General features: G+C 39.1%; 1 protein-coding gene across 2 annotated transcripts in view; it reads left to right on the top strand.

The window, feature by feature from the left end:
- LOC122806565 (procollagen C-endopeptidase enhancer 2-like) overlaps window positions 1–27,075 on the top strand; it is a 329,452-nt gene that overhangs the window by 203,712 nt on the left and 98,665 nt on the right. For both annotated transcript variants that reach the window (XM_044077101.1, XM_044077102.1), the window contains exon 7: window positions 23,342–23,422. In XM_044077101.1, the coding sequence (XP_043933036.1) occupies window positions 23,342–23,422 (81 nt within the window). The remainder of the gene's footprint in view (window positions 1–23,341; window positions 23,423–27,075) is intronic.

Below are 27,075 nucleotides of genomic sequence, written 5' to 3'. Positions count from 1 at the left end.
TGAAGACATTAATTCCTTGTCGTCCAGTCTCTGATCAAAGCTATAAAATACATACAGTACTTTTTTAATAAATCACACAAGGCAGGACTCCATTACAGTGAATGAAAATACATTAGGGAACAATTAAACCAAATCTTTACAAAACATCACCACAAGCAACTTAGTGACAAATATAAATGGCCATTCACCAATCTGCCTAATCTGGACCCAAAACAAACCTCACCAACCACCAAGAAATGTAACAATAAGAGTAACCATAAACTTTACAACTTGGAACAGGTAATACCACTTATTGGACTCCCAGTATAACAGTCCACTCCATGGGTAAGGCAGTGTAAATATTTTTGACCAAGCCATCATATACTAACCCCATTAAGACAACTAGACAGAAAGGAAAGTCTCCTGAATGGCTTCGTCTTTGTGACAGCAGTTTTGGCAAATGGGGATTGAGCAAGGAGGGTTATAATAAGCAGCTATGTAGTCCTCCTTTACAGATGTACATAATAGAAACAAATGCACCTTCCGGATAAGGAATGGCAAAAGACAAAACAAATAACTCCAAAATAATTGCACATCCATCATAAGGAATGGCAAAAGATAATGCTACTAACTCAGAAACAAATGCACCTCCCTCATAAGGAATAGCTATTAAGAAACATATGCACCTTTCTTATAAGAAATGGAAAAATGCAATACTTATAACTTAGAAAAAAATATACCTTCCTAATAGGAATAGCAAAAGACCCCACTAATAACTCAGAAAAAATGCACCTTCCTCATAAAGAATGTCAAGAGGTAATACCATCAGAAAATATATGAGTCCACTAAAGGAAACTCTAAACTATTCAGGGGAAACACAAAAGATCATATTAAAGAAAAGTAAACAAGCCACTATCTCCTCCATTTTAGACTCAGACACTACACATCTGAAGAGTAAACAAACCACTATCTCCTCCGTTTTAGACTCGGACACTGTACATCTGAAGAGTAAACAAACCACTATCTCCTCCATCTCAGACTTAGACATTTCACATCCTGCAAAAGGAGTCAGCAAACATTTCTCGTCTATAAACTGTCAAATACACCCATATACTCCTTCAGCTATAACTTCTCAAATATCTTCCCACCAAAACATTTGTTTTCTCCTTTAAACAAGTCATACAAAAATCTGTTCTAAAACTCTTAAAGGAAGGGACATACTATCTCCTCCCCTTGTGACCCCCCAAAAAATAAATTCACTAGACTGTTATATTTTCTGCAAGATGTGTTATCTGGCTTGTAAGCAGATGCCTCAATGAAATTGAATTCTCACTTTCCATAAAATTCACTCTCACAATATACCATTTCACAAAAGCAGAGGTTGGGGACAGATTTAGAGATAACTTTAAAAATTACAAACTAATCTCACTACTCGGTGCACTGTGAAAACATACAGCAAAAACGTCCAAACAATTCTCAGGCATTCTCTATCAAATTTCCATATCAGAACACACAATATGGTTTTCAGTCTGGCCACAGTGTAAATATTGCTTTCATTTACTTAGACAAGAATATAACAGGTTGCAGCCTTATCTTTTAATTTAACTGTGGCATTCAACATTAACCAAATGTGCTTGCATTCTCTGATTACCTGTTAAATGCATTTCAGACTTGAGGGGTCAGAGCATGTCTCAGAACAGAATGGGTACAAAGCGTGTGAACTAATCCTGAACAGAACACCAGCACATGCGCACATTCCTTCATTTTCATATTGGATATCTGCCATTAGATGAATGATAACTGATTAATGTAATCTCCTCTATTTTATCTTCCCAAATGTAGGAGTCCCAGAATGTTCTTGCATTTATCATGTCTACTGTAAGATCAGTTGTGTTAGCTGTTTCTTCACCTTTGCATGGTGTTTCTCTTCTATCCACAGTTGTACAGCTATAAAGTTAGTAGGTATGAGGTGAGAGCAGCGGCAAAACCTCTGACATTGCAGGCTTGGGTGGGGGACTCATTACTACTGTCACTCTTAGATTTGGTGGGTGTGCTTTTGAATGGGTTTGACTTGTGCTGTATGCTGTTGGTGAGATATGCTTCAAATTTTCACACTGCACTCTTCACACAGCAGACACACGTACGTGCAGTTTGGTGGATATGTCAATTCACCTTCTTCGCATCCCATAACTTTGTGATGCAGGAGGAAACTGAGCACCTGGCAAAAACCCACGCAGACAGGGGAGGGCATGCAGTCTCCACATTTAAGTCAGCTCATCTGAGAAACAAAATAGAAAACAAGCCATTGTGCTACTGTAGTGATTGTTAATTAGACATTCTACTAAATAATTTATGTTGGTTAAAACTTGACATCCACTCCTTAACTACTTACCAAATAGACATACTTGTGGTGGATTTCAATGATCCATTTTTAGAGCCTCTGCTCCTTCCTGTTCATGTGAATGACATACAGTAACACTGTGGAAGGACTACTCCAATTATGCATGCTGGTAACACAATTCTATTAGCACATGCAGACATCTTAAACGTTCTTCAGTCGGTACGAACAGATGGCTTAACATCATTATAATGTGGCTGCTTCAAGAACCAACTTAATCTAAAATCATGCAAATTTAAAGTTATTCTGCTCGGTTCAAGCAACATTCTGAAGGATAAATACATACATTTCAGCATTCATTAAGTAGATCACAAAGAAATGAAAACAGTTACCCAGATGAAACACCTTCATGTCATAACTGACCATATGTTTACATTTATTAAACTTGGTAATGCAACCTTCCTAGAACTCCACAGATAAGTTTGAAGCTTCATACAATGTGAAGAAATAACAGATGACAGAAATTTTATAGCCATCAGCCTTCTGATATATGTAATTGCTTACTGCTCCTGTCTCCTAACTGGCTTAAAATTTGGCCTGCTAAACCATTAGTCCACTTCCTACAATTCTTACACAGCACTCACTGCTGCATGTCTTTTAATAACGTAAAATTGCTCTTTCCTGGAAATAAGTTAAAATTACTTATCTATTTCTTTATTTATTGCATTTGTTAACCGGGAAAGTCCACTGAGCCTACAAGAGCCCATTTTCAGTGGAGGCCCGGGGAGAAAAGCTCCTCATTACATGGGTACACAGTAGAAGATAATAACATACATAAATCAATTCTGAATAGTACTAAGACATTTGATAGTTGCATCTAAAATGATTACTAAATCCAGTTCAAATTAGTTTTGAACACTAATGACATTTCATTAGATACATAGATAGATGATTCATTTTTCATACTTGCATTCCCTTCATACTTGCAAATCAACCCTAAATACATGCAAGTGTGAAACTGTTGAATACATAAAGTGAAGAGTTTAGCGCATAACTAGCACATGTAGAGAAGTAATTGCACAAAAGTAATAATGTTTTTCAGTCAAATAAACTTATGGAAGTAGTGATACACTGTATTAAGAAGGTGCATATCCAATGTGAAGAGAGATGAAGTTTAAGGGATCTTTTAAAAGCTAAGGGGTTAGAGATGACCCTGAGTGTAGGAGGAAGACTGTTCCATAGCTTGGAGACAGTAAAAGAATAGAGCATTTGACCGGCTGCTAGTTTAGGTTTTTCAGTGGTTAGAAGCATTTTGTTTTCTGATGTAAGGTGACGATTCGGGTGGTACATGATCAGGATGTGGGAGAGGGATGAGCAGGCTGCTGGGTAGTAGATAAGTTTGTGGACAGTAGTTAGTTGTATGTATGTGAGGTGATGGGGGAATCCTAGCCAGTTTAGTTGTTGCAGAGCAGAACAATGATGGGTGAAGAATTTAGCATTTGAAGCAAATTTGGCAACTTTGTTGTAGCATGAGTCGAGTTTAGTTTTCAGGGAGGACTGAATATTGGTGAGGGTAGGGGTGCCATATAGTAGAGCTGGAAGTAGAAATGATGAGGCAAGAGCCCTTTTAGCAGAAAGGCTGAGAAAGTTGTTGTGCCTATAGAGGGCTCCTAGTTTTTTATGTTATTACAGATATGAAGGTGGAAGGTTAGGTTGTCATCGTTGATGGTTACACCAAGCAATTTAGTACTAGGAATGACCTCAACAGTAGCATTATTTTGGGACTAAATAGAGAGTTCAGACTTAATGACTGTGCTGGATATTTTGGAGGTGAATATTAAAATTTTGGTTTTATTGGGATTGAGGGCTAGATGGTTTGTGACATCCAGGTTTCAGTTAAGGTAAAGGTATTTTGGGTTAGTTGCTGTAGTACAGGGGGTGATTTAGATGAGCAGATAATAGTGGAATCATCTGCATATTGGATAATGGCAGAATTGGTCAGAGTAGTATGGAAGTCGTTGATGAATATACTGAAAAGAAGGGGACCCAATATAGAACCCTGGGGTACACCTGTATTAGTATTAGTGAAAGGGGAGGAGGAGTGCATCCAAATAATAAACTGTTGCCTAGTGCTGAGATAGCTACAAAACCAGTGTAGGGTGGGAGGAGATATTTGTTGGAAAGTTTAGTAAGCAGAAGAGAGTCGGAGATAGTGTTGAATGCTTTTGATAGATCAAGAACGAGTGCAGAGACTATAGAAGCAGTATCCTGTGCTCAGTTTACTGTGTCTAGGAAGGAAATCAGGGCAGTATTGGTGCTGTGACCTGGCCTAAAGCCATGCTGAGTGGGGAAAGGAGGTATTTAACCAGGTGATTGATGAGCTGAGTGCAAATACATTTCTCCAATATTTTTGAGATGGAGGAAAGAATGGCAATAGGTCGGAAGTTGGACATACCAGAATTGTTGTCGCCTTTATGTAGAGGGACAACATGAGCCTTTTTCCAGATGTCAGGTATGCATGGTTCCTAAATGGACCAATTGATGAGAATGCTGATGGGGTAAGTAATAGAAGACACTGATAGTTGTAAGAATTCTGTGGGTAGATTGGTGCAAGGTTTTAGTTTAACTTAAATTTGTTGCGCACTTGGCCCCATATATAAAATGAATGTCCTTACGATACTATGCTGAACTAATCTCCAAATAGCACAATCTGTTCCTGTGACATATTTTCATATCTTCTTAACTTATGACATCAGAACACAGACTGTATTATCATACAGTCTTATTACACCATCTTCCTCAACACTTCAGCTATTTTCTAATCACGAACACTCCTTTACCTCAGGACAGTCCTGCCTAACTGGCTCCCAAAACAATATCCTTGTTACTCTTTCATAACCATGTGTTGCTCATTCTCAGCTTAGTGCTAGCAAAATAAAGCATACTATCAGTTTAACTGTCCTTGTTACCAACTCAGTAAACTCTTACTAAACCTCCACATCCTGTATAACTTCCCATGTTCACTTACAGATGCTTCACGTGCACTAATGCTTAATTATAGCTTAAAATCAAATGACAATACACTTCCACCTCACGTTACCCAAACAACAATACTGTAAATACTGCACATTTTGCAAATAAAAAAATATTTTTCACGTCTGCTTCTTATACTAACCATCTTTTTGTAATAAGTATCAGTAATTAATTTCTGTGTCGACATTTACCAGTCACACTAGTACTATGGAAGTGCCCAGTTCTATTTTCTATTGTCCTCAGCTCAGCCCCTCTAACAGCAGGGGAAGTGATTGCTTCTGTACTGTTTACCATCTCACGAAACTGTATTGCTTATTTTAGTGCTCTGTATTGCTTTCTGTACCCAGTTAGTTCTTCTGCATAGATTAATACCTAGTAATAAATTCTTCTTGTGAGAGAGGGCAACTTTGCTAATTTTTCTGGGTGCCCTCCTTTGTCTGATAAGTTGAATTATTTGGGGTAATTCTTTGGAATAATGTCTGATACTCTAAATCCCTTCACTAGGTAATATTTGCTTTTTTCTGTAGCACTAAATCCCTTCAGTAGATACTTCATTTTTAATACACTAACTGAAAATTACACTCTGATTTTTATTGTTTCTTATTAGGTAGTGTCAATGAGTTTAACTCCATAGCTAATTTATTATATTACTGCCACCTACTACATATTAGTTTCTGGAACAATGGAATCACAGTCTGCCTTCATGCCATTCATTGCCATCTGATTAGCACTAGGCATAAGCTGACTCATGCTAATGGACAAGCACCTATTTTCATCTGACACTTCACTCTACATGCATGAGATGTAGATGCATTACTAATGTGGAGGCTAGCCTCTCATTCAAATATATTGCCAGTACTCACCAGGCTGTCATCTCCCACACTCAGTCTATGCTACTATGCAACTTACCAAATAATAAGCCTTCCTATGCTGTAGTACTCAAGAAATCTTTTACCAGGCCTTAAAGGCCGCTGAGCCATAAGTCTGTCTTATATACTCCTCAGCAGTATGCAGACAGTTCACCACCTGCACATACTTTACATCCACCATAAATGTCATTAAGGGGTTCACCAAGCTGGCACCCTCAGGGCTTAAGATTGCTCTTGCATATTACTCCACGGAAATGTTCTGATCATTGGTGACTCCATAAAGAGACATTCAGATGTGCCACTCAGTACAGTGCTATTATACAGCAGGATACATGGGCGTTCAAGTCCCTTCACCCTAAGTACAAATATGACATGGTCATTGTCCATATGGGTATGAATGATTTGATACACATTCTTTGGAGTATAAGAAGAGAGACATGGTAAGGCTCTCTGAGCATTTCTCTGTGGCAGATGTGCAACTTGTCTTCAGCAGCATCCTACTTTATCAAGAATGATAACTTCATTTAACTCATTAACATGTATAAGGTATGGAATGTCACACCTCCCGCAGCCTACATGCATTATTGCATTCTGGAGTATGTTCTGAAAAATCGATTTAAAAGGCATAAGATAAGCAAATGTAAATAATCTGTGAACAATAGAAGCTATCAAAACTGAGTACTAATGTTATCAGTAAGAAGGATTCTTTAAAGTGATGATGGTCACTGTAGTCATAGGCTTTCCCTAAATACTATAATATATTAATAATTCACACAAACCCAGAATTATATTTTTTGCTAAACCTTAACAAATAAATTGTTATATCTTAGAAACTGCACAACCTAGTCATATATTGTTAGTACAGTTTTGTTAACTAGACATAAGTTTCACATGACAGCAAGAAATTCCTCTCTGAGTGCATGTTTGTTGAGATAGTTACAGAAATATGAAAACACATGATTAATTGTATAATTAGCAATATAAATAACACTGAATATCTCTGAAGTTCTGCAGCTTACAATACAAATATCAAATACAGTTTTCTTCAACAACATCTAAGTTTTCACTTTCTCACCTGATGCCATGCAGTAGTTTGCAAGTCAACTGTTTTTGAAATATTAAGTTCATATGCAAATATTGCTTATTTTCATAAGTACTAACAAACAACTATCAATATATTCAGTGTAGCATAATATAAACAGACATTGACAATGCATTTTCCTGTCTCCCATTATGGTATTTCTCACCTTACCTCTACATAACATGTAGGTTTCCCAGTTATGAAAATATGAACATAATATTATAGCAGTAACCCACATTTTTGTGTGGGTAATGCTGGATTTACCCATGGCTGGCATGGTTTGCTCATGAAAGTGAAGACCGACTGACCAAACAAATGCCAGCTGTGGGTAAATCCAGCATTACCCATACTCAGACGTGGGTTATTGCTATTATAGAATGTCAAATAATGCCCTTGTATAATGGCACCATGGTGCTCTTCCGTGTTTTCCCCAGTGTCCTTGAGCATTTCTGATGTACTGCGCATGTGTATGGGACTTATGTTCCCAAGCGTATGCAGGACATCAGTGCTGTGTAATGGAAGCAACTGAGAAAGGAAGCTCTCCATTGCTTTTTTTGTTTTGTTTTGTTTTTAATTAAAACAATGAAATCCAGAAATGTCAAATGAATGGGAGAGAAAATATAAGGATAATCAGGTATGTTTTTCTAGTTTTGTATAACGTATGCAATTATCCTTGTATTTGTCTCTGTCCCATCTCTCTTGTTTATTCTAAGTCTCCAGTTTTTGTAAGTGTATTAAAAAAATGAAAGCATAGTAAAATTCTAATAGCATATATTAATGGAAAAAAGTCTGGGCAACTGGACTTTTTTCCATTGGTATATGTTCAATTTACAACAGGCATGCTGGTTGGGCTGACCAATCAGCGTGCTTGTTTTGGAATGTTAATAGCCAGTCATTGTATAATAAAATATTAATAACTGGCAAATGGTGATTCATTTCTCCACTGCAAGATATCCTAGATTAACAATCTTTTTTTTAAACAAGAAACATCTTTATCAAATTATCAGGTGCATGACATAGGCCTTGTTACATTTATATAAATGACAATAAATCATAGCGACACAATCTCATTTGCAAACATTATACAATCAAAACCATGCCAACACAACTGTAGCTGCAAACATTATACATCACTTTTAACATATCCAGTCATTGTTAGTCAGCCATTACATAGCTCATTCAAATCCTGCCTTCTTACAAACCTCATTCTTCCTCTGCATGTATTGATCCCACAGTTCTAGATTAACAATCCTCGTGTCATTGTGTTAATAGATCATTGCCATTTCTAATAGTGCCTATGTTTAATTGGTAAGAGAAGACAGACCAAATAAAGATCTGTACTCCATAAGGACCTATGGTTGTTAACCGGAAGTATAAAAAAAAGTCAAGATAGGGTTGAGTGACATTAACAAAAAACAATCTACTTCTGTTACCGACTTAGTTTTTGGTGTCATTCCAAGGAGGTCCAATATATGTCTGTCTGGAAAGAGATAGTTGATAATACCAGCAGCTTTGCAAGGGATGACTCGTGCCTTTCCTCTTAGGGTTTTAGTTTATTAACAAAAAACTCAGCCCCCACACTGCTTTTATTTGGCAATGCCCATCTTCACCATCAGGGTGAATTAAACATAGCACTACTCAACATCAAAAGCCTCAATAAGAAAGTACCCTCAGTAAAAGCCTATAGAAGTTACTGACATCTTTGTCATTGATGAAGAGTGGTTCCAGTGCAGTGAAAATGCACTTGTCTGATAGGACTTAATGTCCTCTATTCATTCAGAACTAAAGAACCCTCTCTACGATACTCACTACCAACGAGACATATCTAAACAAGCGCCAAGTCCCTTACTGAAGAACCAAATGCTATTATTCTTGGGGTTTTCAACTACCTATCTGTAAAATGAAGGATCTATACTACTGCAAACAAATACGCAAAGAATGTCCTAAATTTCATCAGTGCTACTTACTAGACTAGACAGTGTCCTCCCCATACCAAGGGTACAAATATACTGGTTATCACAAACATGGGGTCTCTGTTCCAAACTTCAAATTAGCTTCAAATCCTCACAAACCCTTGACCCATCTCAGTTTGGATTTGTCAAGGATAGGTCATGCTTACTTAACCTGGTGGACTTTTTTGAAAAGGTCACCAAAGCAATAGATAAAGGTAAAATGGTACACACTTCATACTTCAACCTGGGCAATTTTTTGGACACAATCCCCCACTCAGACATAGTAGAAAAAATAAATAAATTGGGAATAAACCCTTTTGTCACCTGCTGAACTGTCAACTGACTCACAGGTAGAACAAAAGAAATTAAAAGAGGTTAAGTTACTACCACAAAGAGACCAGCTACCAGCAGAGTCTCGCAGGGATCTGTGCTGGGACCTCTCCTATTTGGCATTTCTTCTCTGAAGTAAAAGTCAATATCAAAGGGCTTTGCTGGACTATGTTTGCAGATGACTGCAAGCTAGGATTAGTCACTGAATCCCCAAATTACTTAGTCATCCTGCTAGAAGGTTTGTCCCAAATAAATAACTGGTGCCAAATCATGGACTGAAACGAAATGCCAAAAAATGTTGTATTGTACTCTTTGGGATGTCATCTACCTCAGGGAAGTACCACATTAACAATATGCCCCTAAGAGCTGACTAAGTCATTTGGGATTTTGGAGCTTATGTGGACACACTTGTTCATTGTCGAAAGAAAGTCCTTCTATATTGCACATCTTTTAAACAAAAGGACTGTGTCTAGAGAGAGGGATGCATACCTCTCAACTTCTTAGAGCAAGAAATCTGGACAAAGCCATAAATAATGGGGGACAAAGACTCAAAAATACAGACAATTTTTAAATATTGCTCTTATAAACTTAGAAAGTTGATAGAATAACAGGTTTTGCAATATCATGAATTTTCTGAAAGGTAAAAAGTCTGAATCTCAAATGCCTGACATGAGTTTCTGACTTCACTCCTCAAAAATCTGCCAATGATTTGCCAGAAAATCAGAATTTTATGAGAAGCAGACCAAAAAATAAGAAGCAAAAATCTGGACATTCTGCAAAAATCTCTACAGTTGAGAGGTATGTAGGGATGTCAGTCATTGAGCATAATGCTTTCTTTGGCATTTATTTATTTTATTTTTATTTATTTAAATTTGTTGACCGGGAGTGTCCGACTGGACGTGGGTCCATTTTCAGCGGAGGCCCGGGGAGAAAAGCTCCACAGTAAAATAAACAGACAGTAGTTACATTGGATTACATAGCGATTAACAATTTAACATAGAAATTACTTACAACATATTTACAGATGAAGAACATAGTACATCAGTATATATATATATATATATATATATATATATATATATATATATATATATAGAGAGAGAGAGAGGCATATATCTGTCCAGCCACATGCAACAAACGGAATGCACACAGAGATACCTTACTAAGGGAATGCAAGGCTTAAACAATATGTCTTAAAAAAATGGACTGACTGAAAGCCTTATCACTATACTCAGTATACTACAGACTGCTAATATAAAACGTGTGTTTGGCATACAAGGCATTGTCTGACCCAATACTGATGGATTTATTGGGCATTAGTAAGTCAAATGGCATCAAAAAATACTCAATCTAGGGGTCTAAACCTCTTTGCAACATCAACAGAATGGTTTGGAGGGAGAGGTGTATCTTCCAGAAGATACCACTGCACTAGAAGAGGCTCCCTGTGCACATAAAACTAAGTCCATCCCTGTCCATATTCAAACACAAGTTGGGTCTGTGGACAGGAAGCAGAAAATTTACCCCAGGACTGCCCCCTGTACTACTAATAGAGACAGCTCCTAAATACTTAATCACATGCATGAGTCCCATCCAGTTATCTATGGTTTGATCCTAGTTATTCTCATTAGGAGTAATATATAATTATTGACCATGGAATGGATAAGGCCAATCTAACACCAAATGGGATAGATTAATTAGAGCACCAAAAGGGAAAATGGCTAGGCTTAAAATGTCCCACAAGGGCAGCTAGCCTAGTACTTACCTATAGGATCATAGGAGGTTACTAGGCTACTGGCCCTGAGGCCCTTATAAGCCTAGCCAAGAGTTTAGCCCATGTTTAGACAAGTCAACACTCAAAGCCACTGTCCAGCAGGGACACAGGTGGAATCCCAGGGGTGTATTTTCTGTTTCCCATCCAGTTATCCAGGTTGCACTTAAAAAAGGATAATGAGATATTCTGCTTGCCGTGGAGAGGGAGTCTATTCCACAGATGGGGAAGTCTCTAGGACACAAATCTGTGCTGCCAACAAGCCCTATTGATATCACAGACCAGGTTGAGGTTGCACGTATGGGTTGCTCGGGTGGAGCATGACTTGCAGATATACAGCATTCCCATCAAGGTGGGGTCTGAGATTGCTTTCTATGCCAGACAGAGGTCACTTCAGAGGAATCTGTATGAAACTGAGTAGAGGGACAGAGCTTTTGGCCTATCTGTGTAGGGTACATGTTTGATGGATTCTCCAGGTGAGGAACCTATGTGGTCTCTCCAGCTGCTGCATGTGCTTTGCAAAATACATGCCAAAGGGGGCATTGTACCCAATAACTGGCCTTATAAGGGAAAAATACAGGGATATTATGACCCCTTTGTCCCTGGATGAGATACCCTTGCTTGTGAGGTGGGCCATGTAGAAAGCTTTCCGTACAATGGAAGCAACATGGTGGTCAAAAGTCAGGTTGCTATCAACCTGGGTGCCCAAATCCCTCACTATTGATTGTGTACTTTGGACATTATTAATGTAATAATATGTGGAAACTTCATTCTCCACGAAGGGGGTGATGATGCATTTTTTAGCATTCAGCTTGAGGCCATGTTTCTGGCACCAGTCATTTGGTTGGATGAGACCCTCTTGCAGGACGTCCACATCACTTGGGGAATTGTTGACTGCACCCAGCTTGCAGCCATCTGCAAACATGGTCAGCCATAGCCCACTGGTTTTGGCCTGCACCTCAGAGAAGTATATCCCAAATAACAGAGGCCCCAAGACCAATCCCTGGGATATGCTGCTCGTTACAGGTCTACTGCTTGAGGTGGCTTCCCCTATTTTGATTAGGTGGGTTCTATCAGTGAGCCAGTTTGCTACCCATCTGGTAACATATGGATGGATGTCTAGTTGGAGAGAGTTTATCTACTATGCCCGAGTAAAGAACAGTGTCGATGGCTTTGGCCAGGTCAAGGTAGGCAGTGTGCACAGCCTTCCCCTCGTCCATGGCTTTGGTGACTGTCTCAAAGAAGTCAACCAGATTTAACAGACATGACCTCCCCCTGACAAAGCCAAAATGTGTGGGGTCAAGTGTTTGGAGTTTGCCAATGTCCCTGTTAATGAGGTCCATGATAACCCATTCCATGGCCTTGCAGATCAGGCTAGTTAGGCTGATGGGTGTATAATTTCCTGGATCGGTGGTGGATGCTCCACCTTTGTGTAAAGGGATGACAGTGGCTGTCCTCCACTTGGCTTGGACAAAGCCAGTACTCATGCTTTGGCTGAATAGGGTGCCTAATGGTGCTGCAAGTTCATGCCTGAGGTCATGTAGGATGCAGCCAGGGATGTTATCAGGTCCCATGGAGGCTGTATTTTTTGCCTTTGAGAGGACAGCAATGACCTGTTCCCTAGAGATAAGAGGTGGGGGCAGGTACTGGGGATGTCCTGATTTAATGATGGGGGGACAGACGGGAGATGTTTTCACTGAATCTGTCACCCAGTAGATTGGCTATATCCACAGCATTTGTGTATGTGGTGTCATTGACCACCAGTTCGGAACAGATCTGGCTGCTTCCTTTGAGATTGCGGACATATGTGAAAAAGGCTTTATGATTGTCTCTAGTAGATGTGGTCAATTTGAACTCGAAGTTGGTTTTAGAGGATTTCACTAGTGCTCTTATTTGCTATTTCAGGCTAAGGAGAGATTGCTTCCAATTGGGCACCTGCTCCTTCTTGGTCCTGGACAGTAATTTTTTCCTTTTGTTATATAGTTTATTTAATGCAGATGTCCACCAGACAGGTTTACTCTTCCTTGCGGAGGATGATTTTGTCATGTCAGTTATTCCTGATTCCATGCATCTATATAAATGCTTGTATAGTACTTTGGTGTAGATTTGGACATTGGTGCCAGATCCTACAGAGGGGGAGGGGGCTGTGAAGCTGTTTATACCATCCTTCAGGAGGTTGTTATCAGCTTTGGAGAAGTTTTTTTGTTTAACTGTAGCTAGAGGGGGGGTCAGGGGAGATGGTGACTTTGAAAGTGACTGCTTTATGGTCAGATCTTACCAGGGAGGATGATATTGTAGGGGTGCTGCAGTGGTTACTCATGCTGGTTTATACCAAGTCCAAGATATTGTCACCTCTTGTGAGGGTATCAACTAGCTGTTCCAAGGCATTTGGATTGATAAACATCGAGGAATCTCTGGGCACTTGTGTTCTGCCATGAAACAAGCTTATAGTTACACTTTCATTGGTCAAGACCAACCACTATTTAAGATTATTCACCAATAGACTCTAACTGAATATGCCCACAAACCTTATTACTTTTAGTGATTTCTATAGAGCAAACTTGTCACAGATAACTGATGGCCTAATGTGGTTCATTTGCCCTACTTCCCCTCCAAGGACACAGTAGCAAACACCAGAGCCAAAAATGGGGTGGGACAAATGGAGCAGTTTCCCCAAACACAATCTGTTAAAGGGTACAACTGGCAAATGCTGATGGTACAGTGTGAAGTACCATCATTGCTTTATGATAATGTTGCTTCATAAATGAATGTTGATAACTGCATTTGTGGTCATGGCTGAAGTGCAGTAGCACTGAGTAATTATGTGGTGATTTATCAGTAGCAAGATACTAGTTACATTTGTATTAAGCAGCTTGCTACAGTTTCATTGCCAAAGACTTTTTTGTTGTTACTTTTTTTTTTCTCCTCAAATTTCAGTTAAGAAGTGCACCAGTTCAGGGGACTGCACAGGAAACAATCTGACATAATTGTAGTTCTGTTAAACACCACTACAGTTACAGAGAGTTACTATGGTCATCTCAATGCCTGCATTGAGACAGTGGTTCTAATCTGACACAAATACAATGCCTAATCCAGGAACAAATGCCTGTGGTGCAGCTGTGTTACAAATAAACCATATAACAAAAGACAAAACAATCCTATACCCTAGGAATACATTTAAAACCCCACATTCCAAGCCTAAACTAAATAAACTGAATAAATTATTTAAAAAATAAAAAGTCCCCCAAGTCTAGGTATGAACTGAAAATCATCACCACTGGCCAGGACAACCATAAGTCTTTATATGTCTATGTTAGGAACCTTATAAACAATGCTCAGCAGTGCATTGAGGTGATAAGTAACAAGAACACCCACTCTTCCCATACAAGTAACCAACATATCAGCAGATGCATTTAGCTTGGACTTCTCCTCCCAAGTCTCCCTATAGCTTCCCATCAAGATCACACCCAAGCTAGTTTTAGAAGTTCTATCAGAAAGTCCTAGCCCCATGGGCCTGGTAATGTGCCAGGATGCTTCTTGAAACATGGGCTTACAGACATACTTCTGAATTTGTTCAGTCTCATCCTCTCAAATAACTGCATGCCTAAGGTGTGGGGAACAGCTGTGGTCGTCCTTCTTCATAAGAGTCACCACATGATCCTAAGAACTATAGATTAAGAAGCCTTACCAGCCTTGTCTATAAGACAATGGAAAGTACCATCATAGACCTCATAAACAAAGACATTGTCAGTCTACAACCCCTTGTCCAAACCAGTTTGGGTATGTGAAAGGCAGAGCTTGCCTTCTAAATGTATTGAACTACTTTGAAAACATCTCTGAGGCATTAGATGAGGGAAAAACAGTACACATTGGTGAAGGGCTTTAACATTATCCCACACTCTGGTACTACAGACAAAATAATCAAAGTAGATGTAAATCCATATGTAACTTGTTGGGTAGCAAAATGGCTCACAGACAGAACCCACCAAATTAGGGTTGGGAGCACACTCTCCAGCATAAGGTTCATTACCAGTGGGGTGCTCAGGGCTCAGTACTGGGGCTGATCCTATATTGTATCTACTTCTCTGATGTCCTAACAGATATTAAGAGACTCTGGCTGACCAGGTTTGCAAATGATTGTAAACTCAGTGCTGTCATCAACCCCCTGGCGGACTCACAGATTTTGCAAGTGTGTGCAACCCAGACAAACAAATGGTGCCAGGATCATGGACTAAGGCTAAATGCAAAAAAAGCGTAGTATCACATCCTCTGAAAAAACAGGTGTATCCAAGCACCTAACACATAGAAGCCCCCTCCACTCAAAACTGACACACTATTAGGGACCTAGGCTTTTCACTGACAATGAGCTCTTCTCTGATCATCATGTCAATTTGGTAATTACAAAGGTCATTCTACCTAGCACAGCTGAATACCAGATGTATATTTTCAGATACAAATATGTTATTATCCCTTATTTGGTCCATAATTAAATGTAATGCTCCCATTGGCATGTATCTGTCCAAACACATGTTCCATCTTAAAAAACTCCAATGTTTCCTCACTGGGAAAGTTAAAGGCTTGCATTCTGTGGCCTATAGAGAACACATTAAAACACCATCTCTATTTTCTATCACATACAGACTCCTATGAGTTGATCTCTGCCTTGCTTACTAGGCCACAGGTGATCCTGTAGTGTGTGTGACCTTCTACGTATTGACAAAACATGAAACATCACAAACACTTGTACCTAAACTTCCAGATATCCATTACAAAGAAATCCCAGCCTTGGAATAGACTCTCCCTTCATATGAAAAAAGCAGCTCCCTAACTCTTCAAGCAAAACCTGGATAAATTGATGGGAATGTGTAAATCCACTCCAGGCATACATCTCAACCTCTTAATGCAAGAAATCTGGACAAATCCATATTGAATATATATAGTCTAAAGTTACGCAGATTTAAGAAATCTCCAAAGGAATGGCACATTTCACATAACCTTTGCAATTATATCCAGTCCTTTACTACAGGTCAAGGTTATAGTCCCTCAGTCAGCTCTTCCCCATCTCATCTTATCATGTTTTTTTGATAATGCACACATTTTGGACTTGTTATTCTATCCACATTTCACCTTATTGGCATTGTTTATATACTGCATCCATTGACCTCCATTATATCATCTACTGTTTTTACTTAGCAATTCCATTTCAGCTTTTTATTTTTATTTATTTTATTATTATTATTATTATTATTATTATTATTTTTATTATTATTATTATTATTGTTTCTACCCATTCTGTATTCTTTCTCCATACCTCCCTCATCCATTTATGGACCATTTCCCGAATATACACCCACTGTCTTGCCCATGTCCTCTTCCATGCTTTTGCAATCAGTTTCCTCATCTCTAATGGTACAATCTGAACTTCTGCTCTCTCATCCTATTCTCAAACAGAGTGACCCTGTTTAACTCCAAATATACAGAGTGTCTGGGTATCAGGAATGCTCCTTTTAAGTATCCTGTTCCATTCTCCTCATTGCTTAGTGCCACACTGTCTTTACTTCCATTTATACCCAGAACATATGTATTTGGTCTACATTTTCATCTCCACACTTCCAACAATCTGCTGTTTATTCCCCCCTCTCTTTAAAGATACTCTGCAGTGTCCTATACCAGCTGTGGATCATCTGCCAGTATATATCTCCAAGTGGTCCCATTTGCTTTAACACCCTTGCCATCTTCCATATACCATTCCATTGTTTGTCATCTTCCCAGGTAGCATCTTCTCTTGCCTCTTGCTCCCTCAACATACTTATAGCCCCCCTTACCATCTTAACCCCTCGTTATTTAAACAGACATTCTATCCTTACCTTCTTCATCCTCTCCCAATATCTCTGTCTCCCTTCCTTCCTCCCTTTACTCCTACTCTTTTTATCTGTCATTTGGACTTCAGCAGTTTCCTATAAATTAACCAATGTCCCATTGCAACTCCAAATAAATTTTTCTTTCACCTGCTTAACTCTAACCATTCCAAGCCATCCTCTTAACTTCCTACATCCCCTTATGTTATTATCCTTAAGGCTTCCCATCTATGTGCTACCTGAACTACATCTGCTGACATGCTTCTAAGCACAATACTTAATATTCTATTTTCTTTCTGGCCTGTTTGCATTTCCCTTCCTATGAATTTGCAAATCATCTTTTCTGTGTCTATTTCAACCCTTTCATATGTGTCTTCGTATTTCCTTTCTCCCCATCTTCCCATAAAGTCCATTTCATGACTGCTTCCTCCTGCCCTCTCTTGCATTACACCAAATTAATGGCCATAGTATGTATACCAGAAAAAATGTGTTGCCCTTCATTCTTCTTGTCCTTTTCGTATTAATCTATCCAAAACAATATTCTTCTTCCCCCTTTTCAATTAAATTTCTCTCTTATTTTCTGAATATTATCCATTACTTTCTCTTGGTGTCTAATCTGTACATGTCTACCTAAATAAATTATGTGAGGTAGAACTAGGTATTGTATTAAATCTATTCTCCCTCTCAAAGTGATGATTTTCCCACCCGTGTATCTAACATTTTCTTTATTTTATTCTGCTTCTTCACCCTGCTGTCTTTTACTTTTCCATATACTTTAATCCCTATATATTTACATTTTTTCTCTCCATTGTAATTTCACCTTATCCTTCCCTATACTTCCAGCGTTTAAGAGTACTGATTCATCTGGATGGAAATGTAAGCCAAATCATTTCCTGCACTTTCTTCCTTACAGGACATAGTACCTATTAGTAAAACACATTTTTTAGCAGCTTGCAAAACAAATGAATTACTGTATTGCTGACAGTCAGTCAGTTCATTTAGCTGAACTAAAGTACATAAAGCATCGTTTTGTTACTACATCTCGGTCTAAAACATTACAGTACATAGACAGTTACTAATGCATAGGATGTCTCATATCAGTTTACAGAATGTAAACGTTTCAACACTTCACAGAAGACAATGAGATTAGGGGAATTTTTTTTGCAGGGAAACAGTCCCACTTCACCCCTTAATTAATATTATCACTCAGACGTTGCACATCCTTGGGGTTGTGGAAATACTTGGTTTCACTGACAAACCCCATTTCACCTTTCCTTGACTCTGTGCAGACTCAGTGTAAAAATTAAGAGGATGATACGGGGGTGTAGGGACTTTGTCCCAATCATACCTCTCAACATCTTAGAACAAGAAATCTGGACAAAGCCATAAATAATGGGGAGACAAAGGCCCAAAAATAAGGACACTTTCTAAATATTGCCCTTACAAACCTAGAAAGTTAACAGATATTGCATTAGCGTAAATTTTCTGAAGGCTATGAAGCCTGAAACTCAGCTGTCTGTCTTTATTTCCAGACTTCAACCCTCAATGATTTGCCAACAATTTGCCAGAAAAACATAATTTTATGAGAAACTGACCAAAAATCTTCTTCTTCTTCTTTCAGCTTTTCCCGGTTAGGGGTCGCCACAGCAGATCACCTGTTTCCATTTCTTCCTGTCCTCTGCATCTTGCTCTATCACACCAACCACCTGCATGTCCTCTCTCTCCACATCCATAAACCTTATCTTAGGCCTTCCTCTTTTCCTCTTACCTGGCAACTTCATCCTTAGCATCCTTTCCCCAATATACCCAGCATCCCTCCTCAGCACATGCACAAACCAACGCAGTCTCACCTCTCTGGCTTTGTCTCCAAACTGTCCAACCTGGGCTGACCCTCTAATATACTTATTCCTAATCCTGTCTACCCTTGTCACACCCATTGCAAATCTTAACATCTTTAACTCTGCCACATCCAGCTCCAACTCCTGCCTTTTTGTCAATGCCACTGTCTCCAACCAATATAACATAGCTGGTCTCACTACCCTTTTGTAGACCTTCCCTTTCACTCTTACTGGTACTCGTCTGTCACAAATCACTCCTGACACTCTTCTCCACCCACTCCATCCTGCCTGTACTCTCTTCTTCACCTCTCTTCCACACTTGCCATTACTCTGAACTGTTGATCCCAAGTATTTAAACTCATCCACCTTCGCCACCTCTACTCCCTGCATCCTCACCATTCCTCTATCCTCCCTTTCATTCACACACATATATTCCATCTTAGTCCAGCTGACCTTCATTCCTCTCCTCTCTAGAGCATATCTCCACCTCTTCAGGGTCTCCTCAACCTGTTCTATACTCTCACTACATATCACAATGTCATCTACAAACATCATAGTCCATGGGGACTCCTGTCTGATCTCTTCTGTCAACCTGTCCATCACCAGTGCAAATAAGAAAGGGCTCAGAGCTGATCCTTGATGTAATCCCACCTCCACCTTTTTACGCATCTGTCCCTCCCAATGCAGATCTCACCGCTGTCACACTACCCTTGTACATATCCTGTACCACTCTTACATACTTCCCTGCCACTCCCGACTTCCTCATACCACAACTCCTCTCTAGACACCCTGTCATATGCGTTCTCTAAGTCCGCAAAGACACAATGCAACTCCTTCTGACCTTCTCTGTACTTCTCCATCAACACTCTCAGAGCAAACATTGCATCTGTAGTGCTCTTTCCTGGCATGAAACCATACTGCTGATCACTAATCATCACCTCCCTTCTTAACCTAGCTTCCACTACTCTTTCCCATAATTTCATGCTGTGACTAATCAGTTTTATCCCTCTGTAGTTACTACAGCTCTGCACATCACCCTTATTCTTAAAAATCGGTACCAAAACACTTTTTCTCCACTCTTCAGGCATCCTCTCACTTTCCAAGATTTCATTAAACAATCTGGTTAGAAATTCCACTGCCATTTCTCCTAAACACATCCAAGCTTCCACAGATATAGCATCTGGACCAACAGCCTTTCCATTCTTCATCCTCTTCATAGCTATCCTTACTTCCGCCTTGCTAATCCATTGCACTTCCTGATTCACTATCCACACATCATCCAACCTCCTCTCCCTCTCATTCTCTTCATTCATCAGCCCCTCAAGGTACTCCTTCCATCTGTTCAACACATTCTCCTTGCTTGTGAGTATGTTTCCCTCATTATCCTTTATCACCTTTACCTGCTGCACATCTTTCCTAGCTCGGTACCTCTGTCTAGCCAATCGGTACAGGTCCTTTTCTCCCTCCTTAGTGTCCACCCTTTCATACAACTCTTCATATGCCTTATCCTTAGCCTTCGCCACCTCTCTCTTTACCATGCACCTCATCTCCTTATACTCTTGTTTACTTTCTTCATCTCCCTGACAATCACACTTCTTCTTCGCCAACCTCTTTCTCTGTATACTCTCCTGTACTTCCTCATTCCACCACCAGGTTTCCTTGTCCTCCTTCCTCTGTCCAGATGTCATACCAAGCACCTTTCTAGCAGTCTTCCTTACTAGCTCTGCTGTAGTTACCCAGCTATTTGGTAACTCTTCACTGCCACCCATTGCCTGTCTTAACTCTTCCCTGAACTCCACCTCACAATTACCCTTTTTCAATTTACCAAAAATACGAAGCAAAAATCTGTACAGTTTAGAGGCATGGTTCCCAATACTTATACATTTGCAACTGTTATATTTGATTATCTGAGTTGATGTGAGGCAATAATTTACTGAATTTATCTTTTTTTGTGCACTTTCATTCACTAGATGCAGTAACAGTAAACAAGACCTGTGATAACCAGCTGCGACTTCATTACTGTGTATTGCTGGGATTTAATAGCATAGAGCAGGAATATAGAACTTTCTAAATCATACCAGTCTGGAGTATGTAACTATAAAAAGATAACAATGGTTGTATATAGCTATTGGATGGTATTTTGTTCTTATGCATTACAGAGGGAGTATCTCTAACATGCGGTCTGTTGTTGTCATTAGCCATTATGAAAAGACATCATGTCATACCTGAATATATATAAATGTTACAATAGGTTCAGCTGCATCATTTGACGCTCCTTTGGCCATTTGATGATTTTTTTCTTTGCTTTATCATACATTTAAATCAGCTTGTGCCATGAAAAGTACCAATAAATAAAATCCCACAATGTGCCTGATAAAGTCATTTATTTGGGAGCTTTGGTCAATGAAGCTCTTTAACACTTCTTTTTCTCTGTTCAGTATCTATTTAACATCAGCAAACTGTTTTTAGTTCATTTAGTTTTAGGTTCTCAGTCACATCTGTTTTGTTGCAGTAAGGACCTGTATATGGGAAGCAAGCAAGATACATTGATAAATTTATAGCTGCACTAAGGAAGGAAATTTGAATATCCAAGCATTTTTTTCGTTTGTTTTCAAGAAAGAAGATTTGATTTGCGGTGCTAATCAGTTTCTGGAATACTATAAAGGCATGATGCATTAAGACAATAGAGTAGTCTGGGAAGTACAGTTGTAACATTAGTAAGATAATTAATAGTAAGAAGATACTTAGGGAAGGAGTGCAGCTTCCTATACCTGAGCATGAAATTTCCATTATTGCTATGGTAACTAAAAGCAACATTCAGATGCTGTGGGGCTCTCAGAATAAAACCTCAGATTCAAAACCTGCGCACAAAAAAGATAACATCACAATACCACTCCGACAAAGGCAGGTTAGCTACCCATATGCAACTGAGCCCCCCCATTTTGGGTAGCTTCACCAATAGAATTCTTAATGTAGGTCACTGCACATACCTAGCAATCAAGCAGAGCATCAGCATTCTCATATCCTCAGAGACAGCTGCCATCTCCTTAGCTATTGCATATCAGTCCATTTTGTGCTTATGCAAGGTCTTCTCAATTAGATGTGTTCTGGCATGGAACTCCCTCCCTCCTGCTGTAACAGAGCTGCCCAACTTAGGCAGATAAAAGAACATCTTTACAAGGAAACATCAACAAATATGCTAGCGATTACCTAAAATCAATTAATGTTAACTCAGAATAGCTTATATTTCAAGTCCTTACTGGGTGAAGCTCACAGTAGTAGCTCTTATGAATATTACGGTATTATGTTCTTGCATGCGGGTTGTGTTTTAAAATGTATTGTAATACTGAAAATCCAGCATATGAGTAGCCATTTTTATGTTGTGATTTTCTTAAATGTCTACTGTAAGTACATCATTACTGAAAAAAGTCATAATGGTCTACTTAACTTACCTGTTGAATAAAATAAATAAATAAACTGATTTATCACCTTTATTTAGGAGGGAATCCTGGGAATGAAGAAACAGAAGGTATACTGCCGAGGCTTAATAGGTGAATGATCCAAGCATTCTGGATTCCAATGTTCTTTTTCCAAATAAGTTTCTGGAATGTGCAGTGAACCAAAACATACACCTTGCTTGCCCACTGGCAAGGATGCTGACTCTACTTCAGAGTGAGTGACCAGAGTCTGGTGTCAAATTCAGGTTGGGAAGATACAGGAAGGATTTGTATCAACGTTCACGTAACCCTACATCCACTGGATGGGTGAACATGATACTAAATAGCAAAAACTTCTTTACTTTGAGACCAGCCATCAACAGCAATGCGTCTGCACTTATATCAGAAGTGTGTGTCAATAAAAGACTGAGTCAATTTTTTCTTCCATCCTCCCTCCATCTTTCCTGTTCACTTACAATAATGGATAGCCATGGCTCGCCAGTCTCTGTCTCTCTGTTTCTCTTTCCCTTCTCTAACTGAAAAAACACATTCCAGACTTAAGCTAGACCACTCAGTGAGGAAGTTTCAGAGTGAGATGCAGGGTAATAGGGATGCCATGAATGAAGATAAAGATGAAAGATATGGGGTAAAAGCAAGATTGAAATTCATCATAAAATCCTGACTATCACAATGCATCATGGAGTAGCATGTACCATGGTACAAAACATCATAACCACAGTGAAATGTTGAATATATGTGTGGTCATACAGCAGGAACCATTGCCTGCAGCAGTTGTATAAACAGAATGAAATCCCTCGTGCACTAATTTGTCACTCCCTGTCTCTTGTCTCCTTCTAGATGAAGTCACTCAAGCCACGTGTCAAGAAAGATGTAAGAAGACAGGAACAATCCAGAGTAACTTCTGTTCCAGTGATTTTGGTAAGGATGTTTAACTTTATACCAAAAGGAAAAATAGAGAAATAGAGGGAGAATAGCTTTGTGATAGAGAAGAAACAAAATTGTAATGCATGGTTCTACATCGTAATTCATGATGCAACAAAATAGAAATTGTACAATTGTACCACTGTAGAAGTGTAATTAATTTTATGGTACAGTAAAGAACAGTAATTGTGCTTTGCTGTGACGCAGTGCTATGAAAGAAATACACACAGATAAGAGTTGTACAAAACAAGAACTTCAATGTGACCATAACATGATAGATAAAATTCTAGCAGTAGAAAATGGCAAATGGGCAGTGTATTACAACAGCACTTGTCCAGACTGCACTGACACTGGTTGTTTAAGTTACAGTGCTTACATTTTGTATATGTGGCATTCAAATAATTTTGGTACACGTACATCTACTGACAAACAGCAGCTTTAAAGGTACATTTAGAAGTGTATTTGCAAATATTACTCCCTTCAAACAGAATTTATATATTAACAAGTATAATGAAGGTAGGACACTACAAGCTATGATTTGTTCTACTGATGTTTAGTCTAGAGGAAATGTAAATAGTGTACTTCATATGAACTGCATAAGGAGAATGAAGGTAATGAGAAGAGATTTCATCTCACATTTCTGGGTTAACCAGAGTAAAGGGAACCCCTGCATGTTCAGGAAGTCATACTACAACATTGCACAATATATTTAACAAATAAAGCAAACTATTGACTTCATTACTCAAGGGTGGGGATCCAGATAGCTGTAAAAGATAGTAACTACAAGAACTGAAAAAAATCTTTATTTTTTAATCACCCAGAGCCATGCTGACCAAATGCCAGATATCTCAGTTTCTCCTTTATACACAAAATCTTTTTATGCCTTCTTTACTCACTGCGAGTTTGATAAAGGTGCTTTATTATGTAGTAGCAGCTTACAGTGGAGGAAGAATTAGTAATCCTACAAGACCCAAACAAGTCTTTTAATGATATTGTCTGAAATAACAGTGATAATGAACTGAACCAGACTAAATACTCACACTTCTGTAGCTCTGAAAAATAAATTATACTGTCCTTTGCAACTCTGAACTCAGAATTGTTCCTTTTCGCTGTAATGCAGAATTAAGACACACTGCACTTTTTTCTGTAGTTTCTGGACTTTTTCTGACTTCTGAATATCTATACTCAAGTCTTCTGAGACTAAACTGCTGTCATAATTCTTTTCAGAGTCTGTACTGAACTGCTGTATTCAATCTTCTGACTATCGCTGATGATTTGACTTCTGTCTAGAAAGCATCTCTCATAATACTAAAATCCTGTAAATATCCTGCAAGTTCTATACACCTCTTTAACCTTGGTTCCCAAGCCTTGTACCATCTAAATAAGATCTGTTTTTGTACCAAATGTTCCTCACACTCTTTTAACACATTTCATCTTTATCACTGCTTTGACCTGGAGATTATCTTACTGAGGTCATTTGTATCCCTTATTGGAAGATTACCTTCTACTGAAACTGTATATAAAATGTGAAACATAAAATGAGGATATACTATAGGCCTACTTTTATATGGTTGCATTTCTAGGTCTATGCAAAGAGAACACTGTATTCACGTAGGATTTATTCTGGCAAAAATATATTTATGTGAACTCTATTCTTACAGTAATGATGAGCCCAAAACTTGTGTAATAAATTTAAGAAATTAATTGTATAAGATCCATCAACATGATTTTGTGAAAAAAAAAATGAATAAATAACAACCATAAGAATAATAACATGCAAGGTCCAATTTGAAAATGTGTAGAACTTAATAGTTCAAAAAGTAGACCGAGATTTACACTTTAAATGATACGTTGAATGGTAGAGTATGTATACACACATACGTCTCTCTAAATATGATTATAGTAAGAATGTTCAAAAGTTGAAAATGATGAATACAAAAGATCATCAAAAACATTTCAAACATTTAAAAAAACTACAAAACTACAAAAGACCACAAAAGAAAAACAATTTCCTTATGCAATCATTAAAGTAAAACTCTTCCATGACACTATAACCTAATTTGTCTGAACAGCAGTAGTGTTATGGAAAGGGTTTTTTCAACGGTAAGGTGTATGGTTAAGGGCAGGTACAGATTTAGGTTTATGATTAGGGCACATGTTAGGATTAGCAGACATTACTAAGATTGGAAGGGTCACATAAACATAGGTTCATAGGTTCATACTAGGCTATCTGTCCTAGGGCATTTATAAGCCTAGCCAGAGTGTGTTTGGCTTTCGCCACCCATTTTAAAATAATTTTGCTATGCCCTTTTTCGAGGTTCGTATACTGTGCCTCTGTCTAACAGTGACACAGAAGTGATACCGGGGGTAAACCTATGATCTCCTATCCACTCATCAAGATTCCTTTTGAAGAGAGTCAATGAGGGACTCTGCCTAACCTGGACTGGGATTTTATTCCAGAGTGAAGGGAGCCTCTGGGTTATGAATCTGTCCCTCCAGCATGTCCTATTTATTTCAGTGCTGAGGTTCAAGTCTCTCAAGCGTGTAGCTCGATGGGATTTGGATTTTCTGAGGTGCAGCATGTCCATTAATTCCGGGTTGGACATGGCTTTATACGTCAGGCACAGATTGCCTCTGAGTAGGCGGTATGCCACTGAGTAGAGCTGGAGTTTCTTTAACCAGGCAGCATATGGCATCTGTTTGAGCCCTTTGATCCTCTTGGTGAGGTACTTTTGGGGTCTTTCCAGTTGCTGCAGGTATCTGGTAAGGTACATCCCAAAAGGGGCATTGTACTCAATTATGGGCCTGATGAGGGATGAGTAAAGAGGCACGATGACCTCCCCTGATCTAGATGTGAATCCCTTCATGATTAGGTGGGCTATATAAAATGTTTTTCTAACCACTTTGGCCACGTGGTTGTCGAATGAGAGATTGCTATCAACTTGGGTCCCCAGGTCCCTAATTACTTCTTCTGTACTTAATGGATTACCACCTATGTGGTAATTTGTGGGCACTTTGTTTTTGCCAAAGGGGATGACTATACACTTTTTGGCGTTTAGCTTGAGGCCATGGCTCTGGCACCAGTTGTCTGTGTCTATGAGGCCCTTTTGGAGGATGCTTGTGTCGGCTGGAGTGTCGATTATGGTGCCCAGTTTGCAGTCATCTGCAAACTTGGTCAGCCACTGTCCTTCCGTGTTGGCCTGTACCTCCGAGAAATATATACCGAACAAGAGAGGTCCCAGAACTGAGCCTTGTGGGACGCCACTTGTAACTGGTTTGGAGTCTGACATGGCTCCGGCTCCAGCAATTCTAACCATGTGGGTTCTGTCCTTGAGCCAGTTTGCAACCCATCTAGTGACATAGGGGTTTATATTTAAGCTGGTGAGCTTATCTATAGTGCCCAAGTGGGGTATTGTATCAAAGGCTTTTGTGAGGTCCAGGTAGGCTGTGTGGACCACCTTCCCCTCGTCAATGGCCTTAGTGACTATTTCAAAGAAATCAACCAGGTTTAAGAGGCAGGATCTGCCCTTAACAAAGCCAAAATGGGTAGGATCCAGTGTCTGTAGGTCCCCAATATCTTTATTTATGAGGTCCATGATGATCCTTTCCATAGCTTTGCAGACCAAGCTAGTCAGGCTTATGGGGCGATA

Source organism: Protopterus annectens, chromosome 7.part0 (genome assembly GCF_019279795.1).
Source record: "Protopterus annectens isolate FY-2018-M chromosome 7.part0, PAN1.0, whole genome shotgun sequence".
NCBI lineage: Eukaryota > Metazoa > Chordata > Ceratodontiformes > Protopteridae > Protopterus > Protopterus annectens.
The sequence above is the reverse complement of the archived record's forward strand: the minus strand, read 5'-3'. Positions and strand labels throughout refer to the sequence as shown.